The 19,369-nt window shown below is 49.3% G+C and overlaps 1 protein-coding gene across 9 annotated transcripts in view; it reads right to left on the reverse strand.

The window, feature by feature from the left end:
* Positions 1–19,369, reverse strand: part of SLC4A3 (solute carrier family 4 member 3) — an 83,642-nt gene that overhangs the window by 30,238 nt on the left and 34,035 nt on the right. For 8 of the 9 annotated variants that reach the window (XM_073304800.1, XM_073304803.1, XM_073304801.1 and 5 more), the window contains 3 exons: positions 16,389–16,524; positions 15,050–15,230; positions 13,383–13,482 (listed from right to left, as the gene is read on the reverse strand). In XM_073304800.1, coding sequence (XP_073160901.1) covers positions 13,383–13,482; positions 15,050–15,230; positions 16,389–16,524 — 417 coding nt within the window. The remainder of the gene's footprint in view (positions 1–13,382; positions 13,483–15,049; positions 15,231–16,388; positions 16,525–19,369) is intronic. The other variant, XM_073304802.1, reaches the window with a different exon arrangement.

Raw genomic sequence — 19,369 nt, forward strand, 5'->3', positions numbered from 1 at the left:
TCACCCAGTTTCATAGAATCATAGAATATCAGGGTTGGAAGGGACCCCAGAAGGTCATCTAGTCCAACCCCCTGCTCGAAGCAGGACCAATTCCCAGTTAAATCATCCCAGCCAGGGCTTTGTCAAGCCTGACCTTAAAAACCTCTAAGGAAGGAGATTCTACCACCTCCCTAGGTAACGCATTCCAGTGTTTCACCACCCTCTTAGTGAAAAAGTTTTTCCTAATATCCAATCTAAACCTCCCCCACTGCAACTTGTTTCCCCCTTTTTAACCCAATAACTTGTGTTTGGCTAAAGCACCTCTTCCAGAAAAACCTCTAGTCTGGATTTGAAGCCATCAAGAGCTGGAGAATCCACCACTTCACTTGGGAGTTTGTGTCAAGGGTTAATTACTCTCACGGTTAAACTATTTCTAATGTGAATTTGTCTGGTTCAACTTCTGCCGCAAATGTGTGTGTGCACCTTTCTCCACTAGATTAAAGAGCCCTTTAATGTCCTGTATTATCTCCTTCGGAAGGTATTTAGATACTGGAGTCAAGTCACCTTGCCATCTCTTTTTGACAAGGTGAACAGACGGAGCCCTTTAGGGGCTTGTCCTATACAGACAGTTAGTGTGTGGGAAGGGTGGGTATAAGTCTGCAGGGCACTTCCTTGCCACAGCACTAACTGGCCATGTACTCTGCTGCCATGCACGAACAGTTCTGTTGCGTGCTTTGGTCTCCTGTCCAGCATTAGATCAAAGTGCATGATGGAACTTCTAGTGCACAGTGGCAGAATCCACAGAGCCAGTTAGTGCACAACAAGCTAGTGTGCTGTATATTTACACCCCAGCTTTCTGTGCACTAACTCTCGGTTTAGACAAGCCCTTAGTCTGTCACTGTAAGAGAAGGTTATTCACCCTGTGAAGTAACTGAGGTTCTTCGAGATGTGTGTGTCTGTGGGTGCTCCACTTTAGGTGTCAGTGCGTCCCTGCACCATTAATTGGAGAATTTCAGTAGCAGTGTCCGTCTGGCCTTCTGAATGCTGCAGTGAGCACATTTTTGGGAATATGTGACTCACCAAGGCACAAGAACATAAGAATGGCCATACTGGGTCAAACCAAAGGTCCATCTAGCCCAGGATCCTGTCTTCCAACAGTGGCCAATGCCAGGTGCCCCAGAGGGAATGAACAGAACAGGGAATCATCAAGTGATCCATGCCCTGTCGCCCATTCCCAGCTTCTGGCAAACAGAGGCTAGGGACACCATCCCTGCCCATCCTGGCTAATAGTTATTGATGGACCTATCCTCCATGAACTTATCTAGTTCTTTTTTGAACCCTGTTATAGTCTTGGCCTTCACAACATCCTCTGGCAAGGAGTTCCACATGTTAACTGAGCATTGTATGAAAAAATACTTCCTTTTGTTTGTTTTAAACCTGCTACCAATTAATTTCATTTGGTGACCCCAAGTTCTTGCGTTAAGAAGAGGAGTAAATAACACTTCCTTGTTTACTTTCTCCACACCTGTAATGATTTTATAGACCTCTATCATATCCCCCCTGAGTCATCTCTTTTCCAAGCTGAAAATTCCCAGTCTTATTAATTTCTCCTCATATGGCAGCCATTCCATACCCCTAATAATTTTTGTTGTCCTTTTCTGAACCTTTTCCAAGTCCAATATATGTTTGTTGAGATGGGGTGACTACCTCTGCACGCAGCATTCAAGATGTGGGCATACCATGGATTTATATAAAGGCAATATGATATTTTCTGTCTTATCTCTCCCTTTCTTAATGATTCCCAACATTCTGTTTGCTTTTTTGCTGCTGCTGCACATTGAGTGGATGTTTTCAGAGAACTATACATGACGACTCCAAGATCTCTCTCTTGAGTGGTAACAGCTAATTTAGACCCCATCATTTTATATGTATAGTTGGGATTATGTTTTCCAATGTGCTTTACTTTGCATTTATCAACTTTGAATTTCATCTCCCATGAGGATGCAGAGTGAATGTCCATCTGACACAGACAGTGTCAGGGCATGATGTGCATCACTTAAATCCTGGTGAACCAGGCATAGCTGAATAGGAGTGGTTGGACCCCAGTGTAGACCCTAATGGTCTGAGAGGGAAATATAAAGAATATTTTTTAACACAAGGAAGGATAAGTAACCAACTAGTAACTAACTATAAACTTTTAACTATTTCTGTAAGTGTGTAACAAGCTAGTAGGGACACCACTGGGAGCTCTGTCTCTGGAGGAGGATGTTTGAGAAGGAGCTGAGGGGGTCGGTTTGCACGTGCTAGATGAGGCACCCGTGGTGCCACGAGACAGGAACCGTGCATGCACGACCCAGACGGGCACTGCTGCTGAAATTCTCCAATCAACGCACCGACCCCTGAAGAGGAGCACCCACAGGGCCATCACTTGAAGAAGAGCGCAATTGCTCCAGCCCTGCAATCATTTTTATGTCTCTCTTCTGCAGTCTCTCAAATTTTTCAACATCCTTTTAAAATGTGGGTACCAGAACTGGACACAGCATTCATGGGCAGGTAGAGCCCCCCTTTGGGGCGACTAGTCCCCAGCTCTGCCCCTTCCACCTGCACCCTCCCCACAGCTGGAGTCCCAAGACCCCCCTGCCCTGCTCACCTCCCATGGCCGGAGCCACAAGCCCCCGTCCCCCTGCCCTCCTGCTGGTCGCAGGAGCCCGGGGCTGGCTGAAGCCCGGAGGGCCCCCTCCCCACTTGGAGGAGCCCCAGGCTGGACGAAGCCCTGAGCGCCTCCCACCTTGGCTGGAGGAGCCCCAGGCTGGCTGAAGCCCCGAAACTCCCCCTGCCTGGAGGGCAGAGCCTCACCTGGCCAGTTATACCCACCACCCATGGCAGGGTTCCAAACTCCATCTCACCAGTGCCATATACGGAGGTAAAATCACCTCCTACTCGCTACTTTTGTTTATGCGTCTGTGACAGAATGCAGGCCAACAGCACTTGTACTAGCATTCTGATCACTGGGTCACCCTGGAGTAAACCTCATGGCAAAATTGTGCCCAGATGATATATTTGGGGATGGGCTGGAGAGAGCTACAACTCACTAGCACAGGAAGGAAGTGCGTGAGGGAAAGACAGACACTGGCAGGCTTTTGAGAGTCAGAGCCAAGAGCGACCTTTTGAGGGAAGATACCTTCTGTCTCCCCTATCCTTGGCGGAGTGAGCTAGGCAATGTATGCCATGATAAGTACAGAGCGTCACCAGTTTGTAAGGGCCATGTGGAAAGAACACCGTAAATAAAATGCACAAGATGTTTGACCAGAAGAATGTCTGAGTGGTTTGTGGCTAGACAAGAGACAGGAGCAGGACAACACAATGTCACAACATCCCAGGACCGTATTAGCACTTTTTGCCACAGCATTACACTGGCAGCTCATGTTGAGTTGTTTGGCCACTATGACCCCTAAATCCTTTTCAGAGTCACTGCTTCCCAGGATACAGGCCCCATTTCTGTGGGTGTGGCCTGCATTCCTTGTTCCTGGATGTACAACTCTGTATTTGTGTTAAAATGTATTTTGTTTCCATGGATCCAGCCTTGAGCGAGGGTGTCTCCAGGTGGTCTTATACTTCTCACCTTGTCTAAAGAGGGTGTTCGTGATAATCATGCCACTTTCTAAAGCATTTGCTCAAGAGGAGGATGCCGTTGGAGTTAGCTTTTCCTACTCCTTTTCCAATAGTGCCATTCCAGAGATCTGACTCCTGCCCGACACTAGCGTTAAAATCTCCAAGGAGAATGATCTTGTCCTCCTTGGGAATGTTGGTCAAGACTTTGTCAAGATCTGTATAGAACTGCTCCTTGATATCCGCGATAGAATCAAGTGTTGGGGCATATGAGTGTTGCTGAGCTCAGGACGAAGAGTCATAAGACATTCATTGTTTCCTACCGGCAATTCTGTAAGCTGAATGACAAACTTATTCCTAACAGCAAAACCGACACCATGAATGCACCTGTCCTTTGCAGATTTTCCTTTCCAGAAAAACGTATAGCTTCCACCTTCTCCTTTCAGTTGACCTTCATCTGGGCACCTTGTCTCACTCAGGGCAGTGACACTGATGTTATATCTCACAAGTTCCCTGGCGACGACAGCAGTTCTTCTTTCTGGCCGTATGTTATCTTTGTTATCCATTAGGGTGCGAACATTCTATGCAGCAAAAGTCACTGTCTTTTTATAGCTTCAACCGCCGGCAGAGTGATCCCACTGGATGTGGTAATCCAGCCAGAAGTGTATAAGACAGCCTAGGCTTAGGGCACCTTTTCTAGCCCTCTCCCCATGTGGGATGAGCAGAGGTGTGATAAATGAAGGGGGGTAGCTACCTTTTATGGACACCCTGCCAGCCAGTTAGCTATAAAATCCCTGTTAGTAGCTGTTCTCTACTTGCTTCACCTGTAAAGGGTTAAAAAGTCGGACTGCGTGCATAGATAAGGGGAAAAAGAAAAGGAGGACTTGTGGCACCTTAGAGACTAACCAATTTATTTGAGCATGAGCTTTTGTGAGCTACAGCTCACTTCATCGGATGCATACCGTGGAAACTGCAGCAGACTTTATATACACACAGAGAATATGAAACAATACCTCCTCCCACCCCACTGTCCTGCTGGTAATAGCTTATCTAAAGTGATCATCAAGTTGGGCCATTTCCAGCACAAATCCAGGTTTTCTCACCCTCCACCCCCCACACACACAAACTCACTCTCCTGCTGGTGACAGCCCATCCAAAGTGACAACTCTCTACACAATGTGCATGATGTGGACTATAAGCCGTCAAGAACACTATCCCTGATAATGTCACGGCTAACCTGGTGGCTGAACTTTGTTACTTTGTCCTTACCCATAACTATTTTACATTTGGGGACAATGTATACCTTCAGATCAGCGGCACTGCTATGGGTACCCGCATGGCCCCACAGTATGCCAACATTTTTATGGCTGATTTAGAACAACGCTTCCTCAGCTCTCGTCCCCTAAAGCCCCTACTCTACTTGCGCTATATTGATGACATCTTCATCATCTAGACCCATGGAAAAGAAGCCCTTGAGGAATTCCACCATGATTTCAACAATTTCCATCCCACCATCAACCTCAGCCTGGTCCAGTCCACACAAGAGATCCACTTCCTGGACACTACAGTGCTAATAAACAATGGTCACATAAACACTACCCTATACTGGAAACCTACTGACCGCTATTCCTACCTGCATGCCTCCAGCTTTCACCCTGACCACGCCACACGATCCATCGTCTACAGCCAAGCTCTGCGATACAACCGCATTTGCTCCAACCCCTCAGACAGAGACAAACACCTACAAGATCTCTGTCAAGCTTTCTTACAACTACAATACCCACCTGCGGAAGTAAAGAAACAGATTGATAGAGCCAGAAGAGTTCCCAGAAGTTACCTACTACAGGACAGGCCTAACAAAGAAAATAACAGAACGCCACTAGCCGTCACCTTCAGCCCCCAACTAAAACCCCTCCAACGCATTATTAAGGATCTACAACCTATCCTAAAGGATGACCCAACACTCTCACAAATCTTGGGAGACAGGCCAGTCCTTGCCTACAGACAGCCCCGCAACCTGAAGCAAATACTTACCAACAACCACATACCACACAACAGAACCACTAACCCAGGAACTTATCCTTGCAACAAAGCCCGTTGCCAACTGTGCCCACATATCTATTCAGGGGACACCATCACAGGGCCTAATAACATCAGCCACACTATCAGAGACTCGTTCACCTGCACATCCACCAATTGATATATGCCATTATGTGCCAGCAATGCCCCTCTGCCATTTACATTGGTCAAACTGGATAGTCTCTACGTAAAAGAATAAATGGACACAAATCAGATGTCAAGAATTATAACATTCATAAACCAGTTGGAGAACACTTCAATCTCTCTGGTCACGCAATCACAGACATGAAGGTCGCTATCTTAAAACAAAAAAACTTCAAATCCAGACTCCAGCGAGAAACTGCTGAATTGGAATTCATTTGCAAATTGGATACTATTAATTTAAGCTTAAATAGAGACTGGGAGTGGCTAAGTCATTATGCAAGGTAGCCTATTTCCCCTTGTTTTTTCCTCCCCCCCCCCCCAGATGTTCTGGTTTAACTTGGATTTAAACTTGGAGAGTGGTCAGTTTGGATGAGCTATTACCAGCAGGAGAGTGAGTTTGTGTGTGTATGGGGGTGGGGGGGTGAGAAAACCTGGATTTGTGCTGGAAATGGCCCACCTTGATTATCATGCACATTGTAGGGAGAGTGGTCACTTTGGATGAGCTATTACCAGCAGGATAGTGAGTTTGTGTGTGTGGTTTTTGGGAGGGGGGTGAGAGAACCTGGATTTGTGCAGGAAATGGCCCAACTTGATTATCATGCACATTGTGTAGAGAGTTGTCACTTTGGATGGTCTATCACCAGCAGGAGAGTGAATTTGTGTGGGGGGGTGGAGGGTGAGAAAACCTGGATTTGTGCTGGAAATGGCCCAACTTGATGATCACTTTAGATAAGCTATTACCAGCAGGACAGTGGGGTGGGAGGAGGTATTGTTTCATATTCTCTGTGTGTATATAAAGTCTGCTGCAGTTTCCACGGTATGCATCCGATGAAGTGAGCTGTAGCTCACGAAAGCTCATGCTCAAATAAATTGGTTAGTCTCTAAGGTGCCACAAGTACTCCTTTTCTTTTTGCGAATACAGACTAACACGGCTGTTACTCTGAAACAGGTAAAGGGAAGTGAGTGGGCACCTGGCCAAAAGAGCCAATGGGAAGGCTAGAACTTTTTAAAATTGAAACAAGACTCCCCATTTGTCTGTCTGTGGTTGTTCTCCCGGAGAAGGGACACAGAGCAGAGCCAGGAATGAAAAATCATCAAATCATCCCTAGAAACTACTCATTTGAAACCCCCGATATGTAAGTAGATCAGGAAATGTCTAGGAAGATGCAATTAGGTTTGTCTCTTATTTCTTTATGGCTTGTGGACTCCCCTGTATTAACCCCAGGTGCTTTTGTTTTGCTTGTAACCTTTAAGTTGGACCTCAAGGAAGTTATTTTGATGCTTAATCCTTATAAGTGGTTCTTTTTAAAATCTAGCAATAGTCTGAGTTTTTAGATGTATTTTCTTTCTTTTGGTTTTTAATAAAATTTACCTTTTTTAAGAACAAGATTGGATTTTTGTGTCCTAAGAGGTCTATGCACATGCTGTTTAATTAGCTGGTGGCAACAGCTGATTTCCTTTGTTTCTTTCTCAGCTCTTCCCCGGAGGAGGGGTTGTGAAGGGGCTTGTGGATACCCCACAGGAAGGAATTCCCAAGTGCTTCTTCCTGGGTTCTCAAAGGGGGTTTTTTTGCGCTTGGGTCATGGCAGCATCTACCCATCCAAGGTCAAAGAAAAAAGCTGTAACCTTGGGAGTTTTATTCCAGCCTGAAGTGGCCAGTATTAATTTTTAGAATCCTTGCGGGCCCTCACTTTCTGCACTGAAAGTGCCAGAGTGGGGAATCAGCCTTGACAACAGGGGATCCTAAAGAGGACTGCTCAGTCACGATAGTAGCTGCTGAATTGCACCCATCTCAGTCCAGGTGCCAGATGACCATCTATCGCCGCCTATGTGCAGATTCGTGGCTAGGGACTGCCAGATTCACTAATCCTGTCCCTGTCCCCTGTCACCACTAGTCCATCACCGCAGGGCTAGGAAAAATATTATTTCCCATGGTAGAAGCCTGTGCATGATTTCTTTTAACGTGGGGAAGCTGGTGCACCTACAGTGACCACACAATCATGACAGCTTGGAGGTATGAGGCCCAGTGGCAGGGAAAGTCCAAGACGACTGGAGATCTCCACTTGCTGCAGCCTTCATGCACTTTCACAGCCGTTGAGATCCAAGGACCCTCTTCCACCTGATCCACCATTAAGGACTTGGGGGATTGGACCATGCTTTGTCTGGGACCTCCCCTTAGACCTATTCACCTTGGGAAACCCTACCACAAACATGAAGCTCCCGACAACTTAGCTCTGAGGATCACTGGAACACGCAAGCCCCTTCACCACAACAAGATGATGGTCCCCAAATAGGGGCTGCTATGCCTACAGCTGATGATGATAATGAAAATCTCTGGAAGGGATTAAAGACTGCCATTCTCTCTGCATGTGCTGAGTCCATTGGCTATGTCACCCGCCATCACCAAGATTGGTTTGATGAGAATGATGCTGAAATTCAGGGCCTGCTTGACCAGAAAATAAAAGCTCATCGCATGTGGCAAAATGACATATCACACCAGCAGAAGAAAGAGTCATACAAGCAACTTAAGGCTAAAACCCAAAGGAAAATCCGTGACATCAAAAATAAGTGGTGGCAAGAAAAGGCCAAGGAGATAGAGCTTTATGTTGATAAACATGACATGAGGAGGTTTTTTTCAGGCAATAAGGGCCATTTATGGCCCATGTTCCCATAGACACACATCACTCCAAGCCCAAGATGGTTCAACGTATTTTAAGGACAGCGAAGCCATCAAAGCCAGATGGAAGGAGCATTTTGAGTTACTCCTGAACCGTGAGTCAACTGTCTCTGATGCCACTATTGAATCTATACCTCAACAACATGAAAGGAATCTCTTGCTGACCCCCCCGCCCCCGAAGAAATAACGCGAGCCACTATGAAAACTAACAACAACAAGTCAGCAGGGCCAGATGGCATACCAGCTGAAGTCTATAAGTTTGGAGGTGAAGAACTGGTAGGGAAGCTCCACAAACTTTTTTTTTTCATACCTGGTATAATGAGAAGATTCCAGAAGACTTGAGAAATGCTAACATTGTTACAATCTTTCAGAAAGGAGATAAGTCAGAGTGTGAAAATTATTGAGGCATTGCCTTGCTATCTACAGCAGGGAAAATTCTTGCCCGTATCCTCTTAAACTAATTACTTCCCCTTGCTGAGGAAATATTGCTGGAATCTCAGTGTGGTTTTAGACCGTCCAGTCGGACAACTGACATGATCTTCATTGACCGCCAAATCCAGGAAAAATCTTGGGAACAAAATCAGGGCCTGTTCATGGCTTTCATCGATTTGACAAAGGCCTTTGACTCTGTCAATCACGAAGCCCTGTGGAAGGTGCTGGCCAGGTTTGGCTGCCCTCCAAAATGTATTAAGGTCCTAAGACTTCTCCATTATCAGATGACTGCCACACAGTTCTCTGTAATGGTCTTGAGAAGGAACCTTTTGTCATCAAAACTGGGGTTAAGCAAGGATGCATTGTTGCCCTAACCCTGTTTTCCATCTACTTAGCAGTCACTTTTATCCTTGTTAAAGATCACTTCCCCAGCGGAGTTGATATTTAATACAGTATGGATGGGCGGCTCTTTAATCTTTGATGTCTCTACTCAAAATTTAAAGTCTTCAGGGTGTCCGTTACTGATCTTCAGTATGCTGATGATTGTGTTATCCTCGCGCACACTGAGAATGACCTTCAGCCCATACTGGATTTTCTTGCACAAGCTTACCGGAGCCTCACTCAATATTGAGAAGATTAAAGTGTTCTATCAACCTGCTTCAGGCCTTGCACATGACCCACCACAAATAACCATTGAGGGACAGACTTTGGAGACAGTCGAGCACTTTTGCTACCTCGGTAGTCAACTTTCTCAAAATGCAAAAATCGACAGTGAGACCCAGCACAGAATCCAGTGCACAAGTGTTTCCTTTGGGAAATTGCTCAGATGTGTTTTCATGGACCATGACCTATGGCAGGACACCAAGATCCAGGTCTATGAGACAATTGTTGTTCGTACACTCCTCTATGGATATGAAACCTTGGTGACCTATCAACAGCACCTAAAGAGTCTGGCAAAGTATCACCAACGATGCCTCTGGAAGATCCTTTGCGTCAAGTGGCAAGATCGCTGCACTAACGCCAGCATCCTCTCTGAAGCCAAGGTCACCAGCATGGAAGCAATGATCCTTCTGCATCAACTTTGCTGTGCCGGACATTGTGTGCGGATGCCAGACTCTCACCTCCCAAAACAAGACCGCTACTCTCAGCTCACCTATGGTCAGAGATCCCGTGGTGGTCATAGGAAATGCTACGAAGACACACTGAAAGCGCATCTTAAGAAAACTTATGTGGATATCACATGCTGGGAAGAGCAAGCCACCAAACAACCCCAATGGCATCCTATCCTCCATCAGGCAGTGGCCTGCTTCGAGGAGAAGCGCCTTGCCCTCAAAGCTGAAAAGAGGGAGAGCAGGAAGGAAAAAGAAATAACTTTCTCCCAGCAGGCAGCTGACCCACCACAAAATGTCTGTACCTACTGCAGGTGGATTTGCGGTTCCAGGATTGGACTCCTGAGTCATCTCAGGATCCATATGTAAATCCATGGTAAAGATCATCCTTGAATCGAGGGATCACCAATCAATCAATCACCACTGATATTGTACAGTGTCCTTTTTTAATCAGAATGTTGTGCAATATTAAGTCAAACATACATCGAGGCAGTTATCTCATCAAAGAATTAAATCAGGTTTGTTTGGCAAGACCATTCTCCAAAAAACAGTGATGATTGGTATTAATTATTTTCCAATCCTTTAATTTGTTATTAATTGAATCCCACACCAGCTTCTCCATTACGTTGCCTGGGACCGATGTCAAGCTAACCAGCCTACAGTTATCCCCATCAACCCCTTTGCACTTTTTGAATACTAGCACATTAGCATTCTTCCACCCTTCTGGAATTTCTTTGTTATTCCAGGATTTACTAATAATTAACAGCACCAGGCCAGCGATCTCCTCAGCTGATTCTTTTAGAATAATAGAAGATTTGGGTTGGAAGAGACCTCAGGAGGTCATCTAGTCCAACCCCCTGCTCAAAGCAGGACCAACACCAACTAAATCATCCCAGCCAGGGCTTTATCAAGCTGGGCCTTAAAAACCTCTAAGGATGGAGATTCCACCACCTCCCTAGGAAACCCATTCCAGTTCTTCACCACCCTCCTAGTGAAATAGTGTTCCCAAATATCCAACCTAGACCTCCCCCACTGCAATTTGAGACTGCTGTTCCTTGTTCTATCATCTGCCACCACTGAGAACAGCCAAGCTCCATCCCCTTTGAAACCCCCCTTCAGGTAGTTGAAGGCTGCTATCAAATCCAAACTCACTCTTCTCTTCTGCAGACTAAACAAGCCGAGTTCCCTCAGCCTCTCCTTGAAAGTCATGTGCCCCAGCCCAGTGATCATTTTCATTGCCCTCCGCTGGACTCTCTCCAATTGTCCACATCCTTTCTGTAGTGGGGTGTCCAAAACTGGACGCAATACTCCAGATGTGGCCTCACCAGTGCCCAATAGAGGGGAATAATCACTTCCCTCGATCCGTTGGCAATGATCCTACTAATTCAGCCCAATATGCCATTAGCCTTCTTGGCAACAAGGGCACACTGCTGACTCATATCCAGCTTCTCATCCACTGTAAGCCCCAGGTCCTTTTCTGCAGAACTGCTGCTTAGCCAGCGGGTCCTCAGCCTGTAGCAGTGCACGGGATTCTTTCATCCTAAGTGCAGGACTCTGCACTGGTCCTTGTTGAACCTCATCAGATTTCTTTTGGCAAACTCCTCCAATTTGTCTAGGTCTCTCTGGACCCTATCCCTACCCTCCAGCATATCTACCTCTTCCCCCAGATTAGTGTCATCTGTGAACTTGCTGAGGGTGCAATCCATTCCATCATCCAGATCATTAATGAAGATGTTGAACAAAACTGGCCCCAGGACCGACCCTGCTTGATACCGACTGCCAACTAGACATCGAGCCATTGATCACTACCCGTTGAGCCCAACAATCTAGCCAGCTTTCTATCCACCTTATAGTCCATTCATCCAATCCATACTTTTTAACTTGCTGGCAAGAATATTGTGAGAGACCGTATCAAAAGCTTTGCTAAAGTTTTAGGTCTCCCTGGTTCAAGTTATCCAGGCCTGCTGATTTAAAAATGTTTATCCCCAGTAGATGTTGTTTAACATTCTCCCCTTGGTTACTGATTGACCAAAAAGTACTTCATCATCTCCATGTGCTACGAGTACATCATCCCGCTTCTTTCCAAATACAGAACGGAAATACTTCTGCTTTCTCTGCATCATTAGCCATTTTACATCTCCAGCTAGCAACGGGCCTATACCATTGCTAAGATTTCTTTCATTCCTGATATCCTTAAAAATACCTGAATCAATGTTCTGCACTTCATAACTCCAAATTTACATTTCTTGGTATCCATTTCCCCTTCTTTTCATTGGCTATGGATTGCTTTTTCTATTCCTAGTAGTTCCTCACAGTCTCTTCTAGTCTTGATGAACCTAAATAATTTTGTGTCCTCTTATTTTTCCACCTCCCTGCTCACCCCTTTTCCTACGTCCCCATGCTCAGGGACGTCTCCACTTTCAACAGTTTCCTCTGAAGCCAGTTCCAATGATACCTCCTGACCCATTTCTTCCCCACCAAAATTCCTGAAGTAAGGAGTCTGCAGAAAGCAGACTGTAGGAAAGAGTCTGTAGGATGGGAGCTGGCCCCTCCCCTGCTCTAGAGTCTCCTTGTGAGAAGGAAGAATGTATCTGTACTGTCTCCACTGTGAGGTCCACACAGCCAGCAAGAGGCCACCCTGACCCTTCCTCAGCCAGCCCAAGTGCCTGGGGAAGTGTCATTCCACTGGCTATTGGGCAGCTTCTCATACCAAAACTCACACAGCACTGCAGGGTTCATACCAAATTCCACCGGTGAGGCTCAGGGCCTTTACCCAGCCTGCTTAAATAGGCTCTGAAACTGGCCCGAGCGTGCAGCTTTAAGCAGAGATGGGCAAAACAATTTGGAAATGCACCACACTGAAGTGTCACTGGAAAGTGAATCCAATGCTTGACAAGGTTCTGAAACGTTCAATGAAGGGTCACCACCCAATATTCCTCCCTCCCAGAAGGGGGTTGAGATGGGCAGAGCTAAACATTTGCCTGCCTCCCAGTCCCCACTCTACTCCCCACCATCCAAGCTGGGAGCAGCTCTTCCTGGGGAAGGTCCAGGGATATGCTGTCCCCCCTCAGGGCATGGCCTGGCAAGCTGACTGTAGCAGAGAGGCTTTTGGGGCCTGAAGGATACCCCCAAAAGCCACCAAGTCCCCCGTAAATGACAGCAGGAAGAGGCAAGAAGGAGCTATTGGAGGGAGGTTCTCAGGGCTTAGAAAGTGGCTCCCTCCCCCCTTAAAGTTTGGATAACAGGGATTGGCATCCAAATACTCCGGGCAGGTGAACGCATGTGTCTGGCTAGGCCCCAGCCTGGGCTCTGAACTGGGCCTTCCCAGCGGGGTTCTGACTGGCACTTCTTACCCACGAGGACCACGGACGCCTCAGCATCATCAGGAATCTTCTCCATCAGTTTCAGATATTTGCCACGATGCCCCTCGGAACTGTGCAGATGCAGATTTTTCTATCCCAGTCAGAAAGAAACAGGTGAGGACTGGACTCCCAGGACCGACTCCTCCCCTCCCCAGCCCCCTGCGTCACCGGGCCCGACTCCTTCCCACCCCCACCCAGCCCCCTGCATCACCATTTACACTGGGCCAGACTCCTCCCCTTCCCCACTCAGTGCTGCATGTCACTATTTACACCTGAGCCTTATTCCCCCCCTGCCCCCGCACTGCATGTTGCCATTTACACCTGGATCTAATTCCCCACCCCCTCATGTGTTGTCATTTACTCTTGGGCCTGATCCCCTGCCCCGCATTTCACCATTTACATTGGGCCTGACTCCCCCAGCTGCCCCTCACCATTTACATCCAGGCTCAACTCTCCCTGCACCATCATTTCACCTGAGCCCAAGTGCTGCCCCCCACCTCCACACACACACACACGTGCTGCAGGGCACCATTTACACTTGGGCCCAATCCCGCATCCTGCACAGCATGTCAGCATTTACACTTAGACCGGGGGGCGGGGGGGGTTAACTCATTAATGTTTATAAAGCACTTTAAAATCTGTGGGCAGAAGGTGCTGGGAAGGGCAGAGGCTGAGTAGTATATTTGTGTGCTGCAGCCATGTCTCGGGGGCCCAGCCATGGACCTGGGCCCCTTTGTTATGTATGTGTACAGCATCTGGCACAAAGGGAAGGTCCCTACCCCATGGAGCTCACAATCTAAGACAGGAGATGACATGTGGATACATCAAACCAGCAGGAACGCTTGGGTCCAGTAAAGTTGTTTTCTTGTCTCTGGACATCTGGGCATATGCGGCTGATTAGAAACTTCTCCAGGGTGACAAGCACAGTCTCTGAGCAACCCCCCAACCTGCTCTGCCCTTCTAATCACACAGAGGACTGACAAGATCCAAAAAGCGGCTTGGTGCCACAAGTCAGTTATTTCCTCCTCTGCTGTTGTGGCATATTGTCCCTCACCCCCCCAGGAGGAGCTGGCTCCAGACTTTCCCTGCACCAGTTCCATTCCTCTACCCTCGTCTTCACCCAGCTCCCCTTCAGCATCCTCACCAGTCTCTTGCTCATCATTAGCACCAACAAGAGACAGAGAGGCAGGCAGACTCAGAGGTGATGCAGCAGCCAGCCAGCCCTTGAATGAGGGCAGCAGCACTGCACTGTCTAGGGGAATGGTCCCAGACACAGTGCTGCCAGGGGAGCTGTCACTCACACCATAAATTAAGGCCAAGATTTATCAAAAATGGGAGTCTAAAATTAGATTCCTAAATCCATATTTAGGCACCTCAATAAGTGACCTGAATTCAAAGTGCTGGTTGCCTGCAACTGCTGCTGATTCAGTGGGAGCTGCCAGGCACTCAGCTCTTGTGGTGATCAGACCACTTATTCAAATGCCTAGATAGGGGTTTGAAAGCCTCACTCTTGGCTTCTGCTTTTTTCAATGGTGAGTTTCTAGCCCCCGAAGGGTGCGGGGTGGCACCCCAGGTCCCTGCCCCAAACAGCTCCATTGTAGGGCTTTGGGAGGTAGGCCAAAGGTAAAGCAATAACTTGCAAGTCCCCCTTCCCTCACCTCTTTGCACTCCAAGTCCTGGGCTCTGGGGTCCAGCATCTCGATGCGCTCCTCACCCATCAGAGGCACGCATGTGTCGGCCGTGTGGTTGTGGTTGTGATGGTGGTTCGCCACTATCGAATTCATACTGGAGCTAGAGTGGTTTCGGGGGAAGAACCCCTCCTTCTCATCATTGGGGTGGCTGGAAAGGACACCAGCAGCTTTCAAAAGTGCTAGTGGGAGTCAATGGGACAGTCACTGCCCTCCAGCTTCCTTTCAGAAGCAGGATGCTGGGACACTCCAGCGGCAGCAGCAGTTTCATGGGCTGCACTCAGCTGGCGCTTGCAGTTTGGGAGGCACGAATAGTTCATCCCCACAAACCAGCTGTGGCTGGGCAGGAGACGTATGAATTCCCACTCAGAGATTCTTCCAGTCTAGATAGGGCCCAGGCCCACTGGGGGAGCAGGTGGTGTTGGGAGACAGCAGCCCGGATCCAAATGAACACAGGCACTGAACTCCCTCTGAATGCAGGAGACAGGTTTATGGCACTTGGCTAGGGCAGGGCAGGGCTGGGCTGGGCATCTGTGCCCTACGCTCCCTTTGCAAGAACCAGAAATAAAGCAACTGATCTCTGATCTGCTCCAATCACTTCAGGACGCTCCTCTCTGCTTGCTCCACCCCATGCCCCCTCTCACTGCCCCACTAGAGCCCTTTTACCTCATCATCATCTTGGCCCCACAGTCCCCACCTCGCTTTCCCTCAGGAGCCATTTCCTCACCACCTTGTCTCTGTTCACTCTCCTGGCTCCCTTCCCTTTCTATTCACCTTCCCCTGGCAATCTCTCAGGAGTCCCGTCCTGAGGGCCCTTCGCTAGCTCTTCTATTGCCTCCCCCGAGGCTCTGCTCTCCTCCCAATTCACCCACCCCACACCGCGGCCCTGCTACCTCTGCCCCAGCCTATGACACCCCCAGTCCCTCTCCCCCTCAGCATGGCCCTGCTTCCCTTGTGCCCCCAGGCTGTGACTCCTCCCTGCTCCCTTCACCTGCCCCCAGGCTCTGATCTCTCCCTGCTCCCCTCAGCATGGCCCTGCTCTGATGAACACTCCCAACCTTCCCCTCCATCACTCCCTCAGAGGCTCTGGTTCCTCCACTTCATCACCCACCACCAGGGCCAGGCCTTATTCTGAATTCAGGCTGTGAACTCCACCCCTTCCCTTTCTGTTCCCTCTACTGCCCCGGCTCCCTGAGCCTTTCACCTCTGATCCTGCTTCCAGCTCTCCACCCCGATTCTCTCCATCACTCCCCCATCCCCTCCTCACCCCCCTGCCCCCTCACGCAGTCCCCAGCTCCTGACCGCCTACCTGTGCTTGAGCAGAAGGGCACGCAGCACATTGGCTCTGTCCTCCCCTTTGATTTGGTCAGAGATAATCATGGTCTCCACCACGAGGTGAGCGATGCCAGGAAGGGTGGTTTGCTCCAGGTCCAGCAGCACAGCACCTGGGTGAGGGAGTGGGAGACAGCTGGTCACGGTGCCCACCTCCAGCATCCCCACAGACCCTGCCCAGATACTGGTGTCACCAGCTGGGAGAAAGCAAGCACCAGCACTGCCTTTAGGCAGGGCTCAATGAGGCCAAGGGGCCTGGCACTTCCCCCATAGCCAGCCAAATACACACTGGCATCAGCCACCTCCTCACACTCGCCCACCTCCCACACGTGCCTCTGCCCCTCACCGCCATTCACCCACATTGCACGCTAAGGGTTTCTCTGCACTGCAGTCAGAGGGCAGACTGCAGCACTGCAGAGATACCCAGGTTAGCTTTGAGCTACCTAGCCTGAAGAACAATTGCAGCGAAGCTGCAGCTGCATGGGTGGCAGTGTGGGCTGTGTGTAGCCAGGTACGTACGCGAGCCAGCGTGCCCACGGCTTTGCTGCTGTTGTTACCGGAGCTAGCTAGATGTGCGCCACACACCCCTCACCCATGAACACACCACTCTCCCCTCGCACTCTCATGTGTGCACTGCTCACCCCCACCACACCTATGTGCACACACGTACACACTCTACTGACCCTTCACACTCATTGTAACAGGATGGCTTGCCCCATGGGCTGGACTAAGCTAGCCCTGATTACAGGATGATCCCTCTGAGTGGAGTCAGATGACTCCAGTACAAAGGGAGAAGGAAGTGGCAGGGGACAGGAAAGCCCAAGAAACTGCAGTTATGTCTGTAGACCCTGAAGGACTCTGAGTCAGCAGGGGGAAACCTCAAGAAGCAGAAGAGTGAGGAAACTCTCCAGGCAGAGAGGCCTGGGAGAGACTGCAAAGGCTTGTGGAGAAGGCCAAACTCCAGGCAGGAGGTGCTGGGAAGCAGAAAGATGTCCCTCAGAAAGGTGGGGCTGGGATGAAGACTGTCAGTTCGTGTTCCGTTTTTGTGAGACTTTGTGTTATTTTGGATTCTTGGGAGACAGAGACCAAACTGGAGTTGGGGCCTAGAGGTCAGCATGCACCTGAGGGGACTGAACCCCAGGAGGGGATTGTTTGAACTACCTGTGAACTGAGTGAATACTGAAAGGGGCCTGCTTACTGGGGGGGGAAGCAGAGGTAAGGTGCTGCAGAGCCACCTCTGGCCACAAGGAGACACTCAGAAGGCGGCTGCCCATATTACATTCACACATGCACATGGCTTGCCCCACACACCCCCACCACTCATAACACATGCACTCCGGTCACCCCTCACACTCATGCCCAGGGACCAGACACCCTAACACACTCATACACCCGAGCCACTCCCCCCGCACCCATCAGTCACTCCTCCCTCACACTCATCCACACGCTTCCATTCAACTGCAACTTGCTGGTGGCCAAGCTATCCAGCGGGTCACGCAGACCCCTCAGGCCTTTGCACAGATGGGGCTTCATGCAGCTTTCAGGGCTTGCTCCCATGATCCTCTGTCATTGCCAAGGATAAGATTTTGTCAAACAGATTTTGTGACTTTGAGAGACCTCTGAGACATTTTCTGCTTCAGCCCCATGTCCTGGAGTGGGGGTGGCCCCGCAGTGCCGAGCTGCCGTGGGCAGCAGGGGCTGGAGCTGCTAGTCCTCCCTCCCCCAGCCAGCCTACCCCCTCCCATTATTTTGAGTGAAAGTCATAGACAGGTCACGGGCTTCTGTGAATTTTTGTTTATTGCCCACGACCTGTCAATGACCTTTACTAAAAATAACTGTGACAAAACCTTAACCTTAGTCATTAGTCTCTGTTCCTAACTCAGGGGTCGTGGCGGTGTAGGGCCATCTCTGCATCTTTCTCCATCGCCCAGGGTTGGACACAGCTTCCTCATCACTTGGTGATATGACGTCTGGGACCATCCCCAGCAAACTAAGGAAAGCTCTTTCCCTTTTTCTGGGCCCAGAAGTCAATGTGAGTGTCTGTCCCTGTCTCTCCTCTGCCCTGCTGGCTGCCCAGTTGCCCCCTCTGGGCTTGGTCAGGGCTTTGTGTTTCCTGGTTTCCCTGTGCATAGAGAGTATGGATCAGGGGAGAGTCGGTGTCATTCTGCCCAGACCTGTCTATCATTGGTTTGGGTTTGTGCACCCCAGTCACGCCGAGATTGGGGGTTTTCTGGGAGGGTCTAGCAGCTTGAGCATTGTTCGCTTTGCCCAGGAAGCAAACTGCCCTGCCCCTGGAGCTGGGGCTGCTGCCCTTGGGGACCCAGGATGGAGGAATGGGCCGTGCTTGCATTGAGGTTAGCTGCTGATCCACTTGTGCTTTGTGGTGGGGGGCTGTGACAAGGTACTAATTAGAAAGACTGCAGAATCAGCCCCCTGCCATGCCAGCCCCATTTGGGCAAGCTGGCTGGAAAGAGCCTGCCCTAATTGGGGAATGAGAGCCACCTACCAGCCCAATTAGTCCAGGGATATACAAGAGGCTGGGAAGAAGGAAGCGGGCTGGTGGGGCGTAGGAGAGTGAGGGAGCAGGCAGGGAGAAAGCCCTCCCCCCCGGTTCAAACACAAGGAACCCAGAGCTGTATAAGCTGTCTGGTGAGAAGCTGGTGGGAGCACAAACTTGTAAATAAAAGCACAAGTAGTTTCAGAACCAGAGGGTCTCTGAGTGACTTTATCTGAGCCTTGCAGGGGCAGGGGCCAAGAGGGCCAGCTGTGCTCTGTTACAGGGGCGAAGGGGGCATTTGCTGCACTGGCTGAGGTGGCAGCAGGAGTGTTCTGTTGTGGGTGTCAATGAGTAGGGGGAACCGGCAGGTCCTGCTTGGCAGCTGTTGGGGGTGAAGTTCCCATGTGCAGAGGGTTTGTCTAGAGCACTGCAGCTGGATCACAGTGCTGAATAGTTTTAGA

The sequence above is a fragment of the Lepidochelys kempii genome, chromosome 11 (genome assembly GCF_965140265.1).
Source record: "Lepidochelys kempii isolate rLepKem1 chromosome 11, rLepKem1.hap2, whole genome shotgun sequence".
Taxonomy (NCBI): domain Eukaryota; kingdom Metazoa; phylum Chordata; order Testudines; family Cheloniidae; genus Lepidochelys; species Lepidochelys kempii.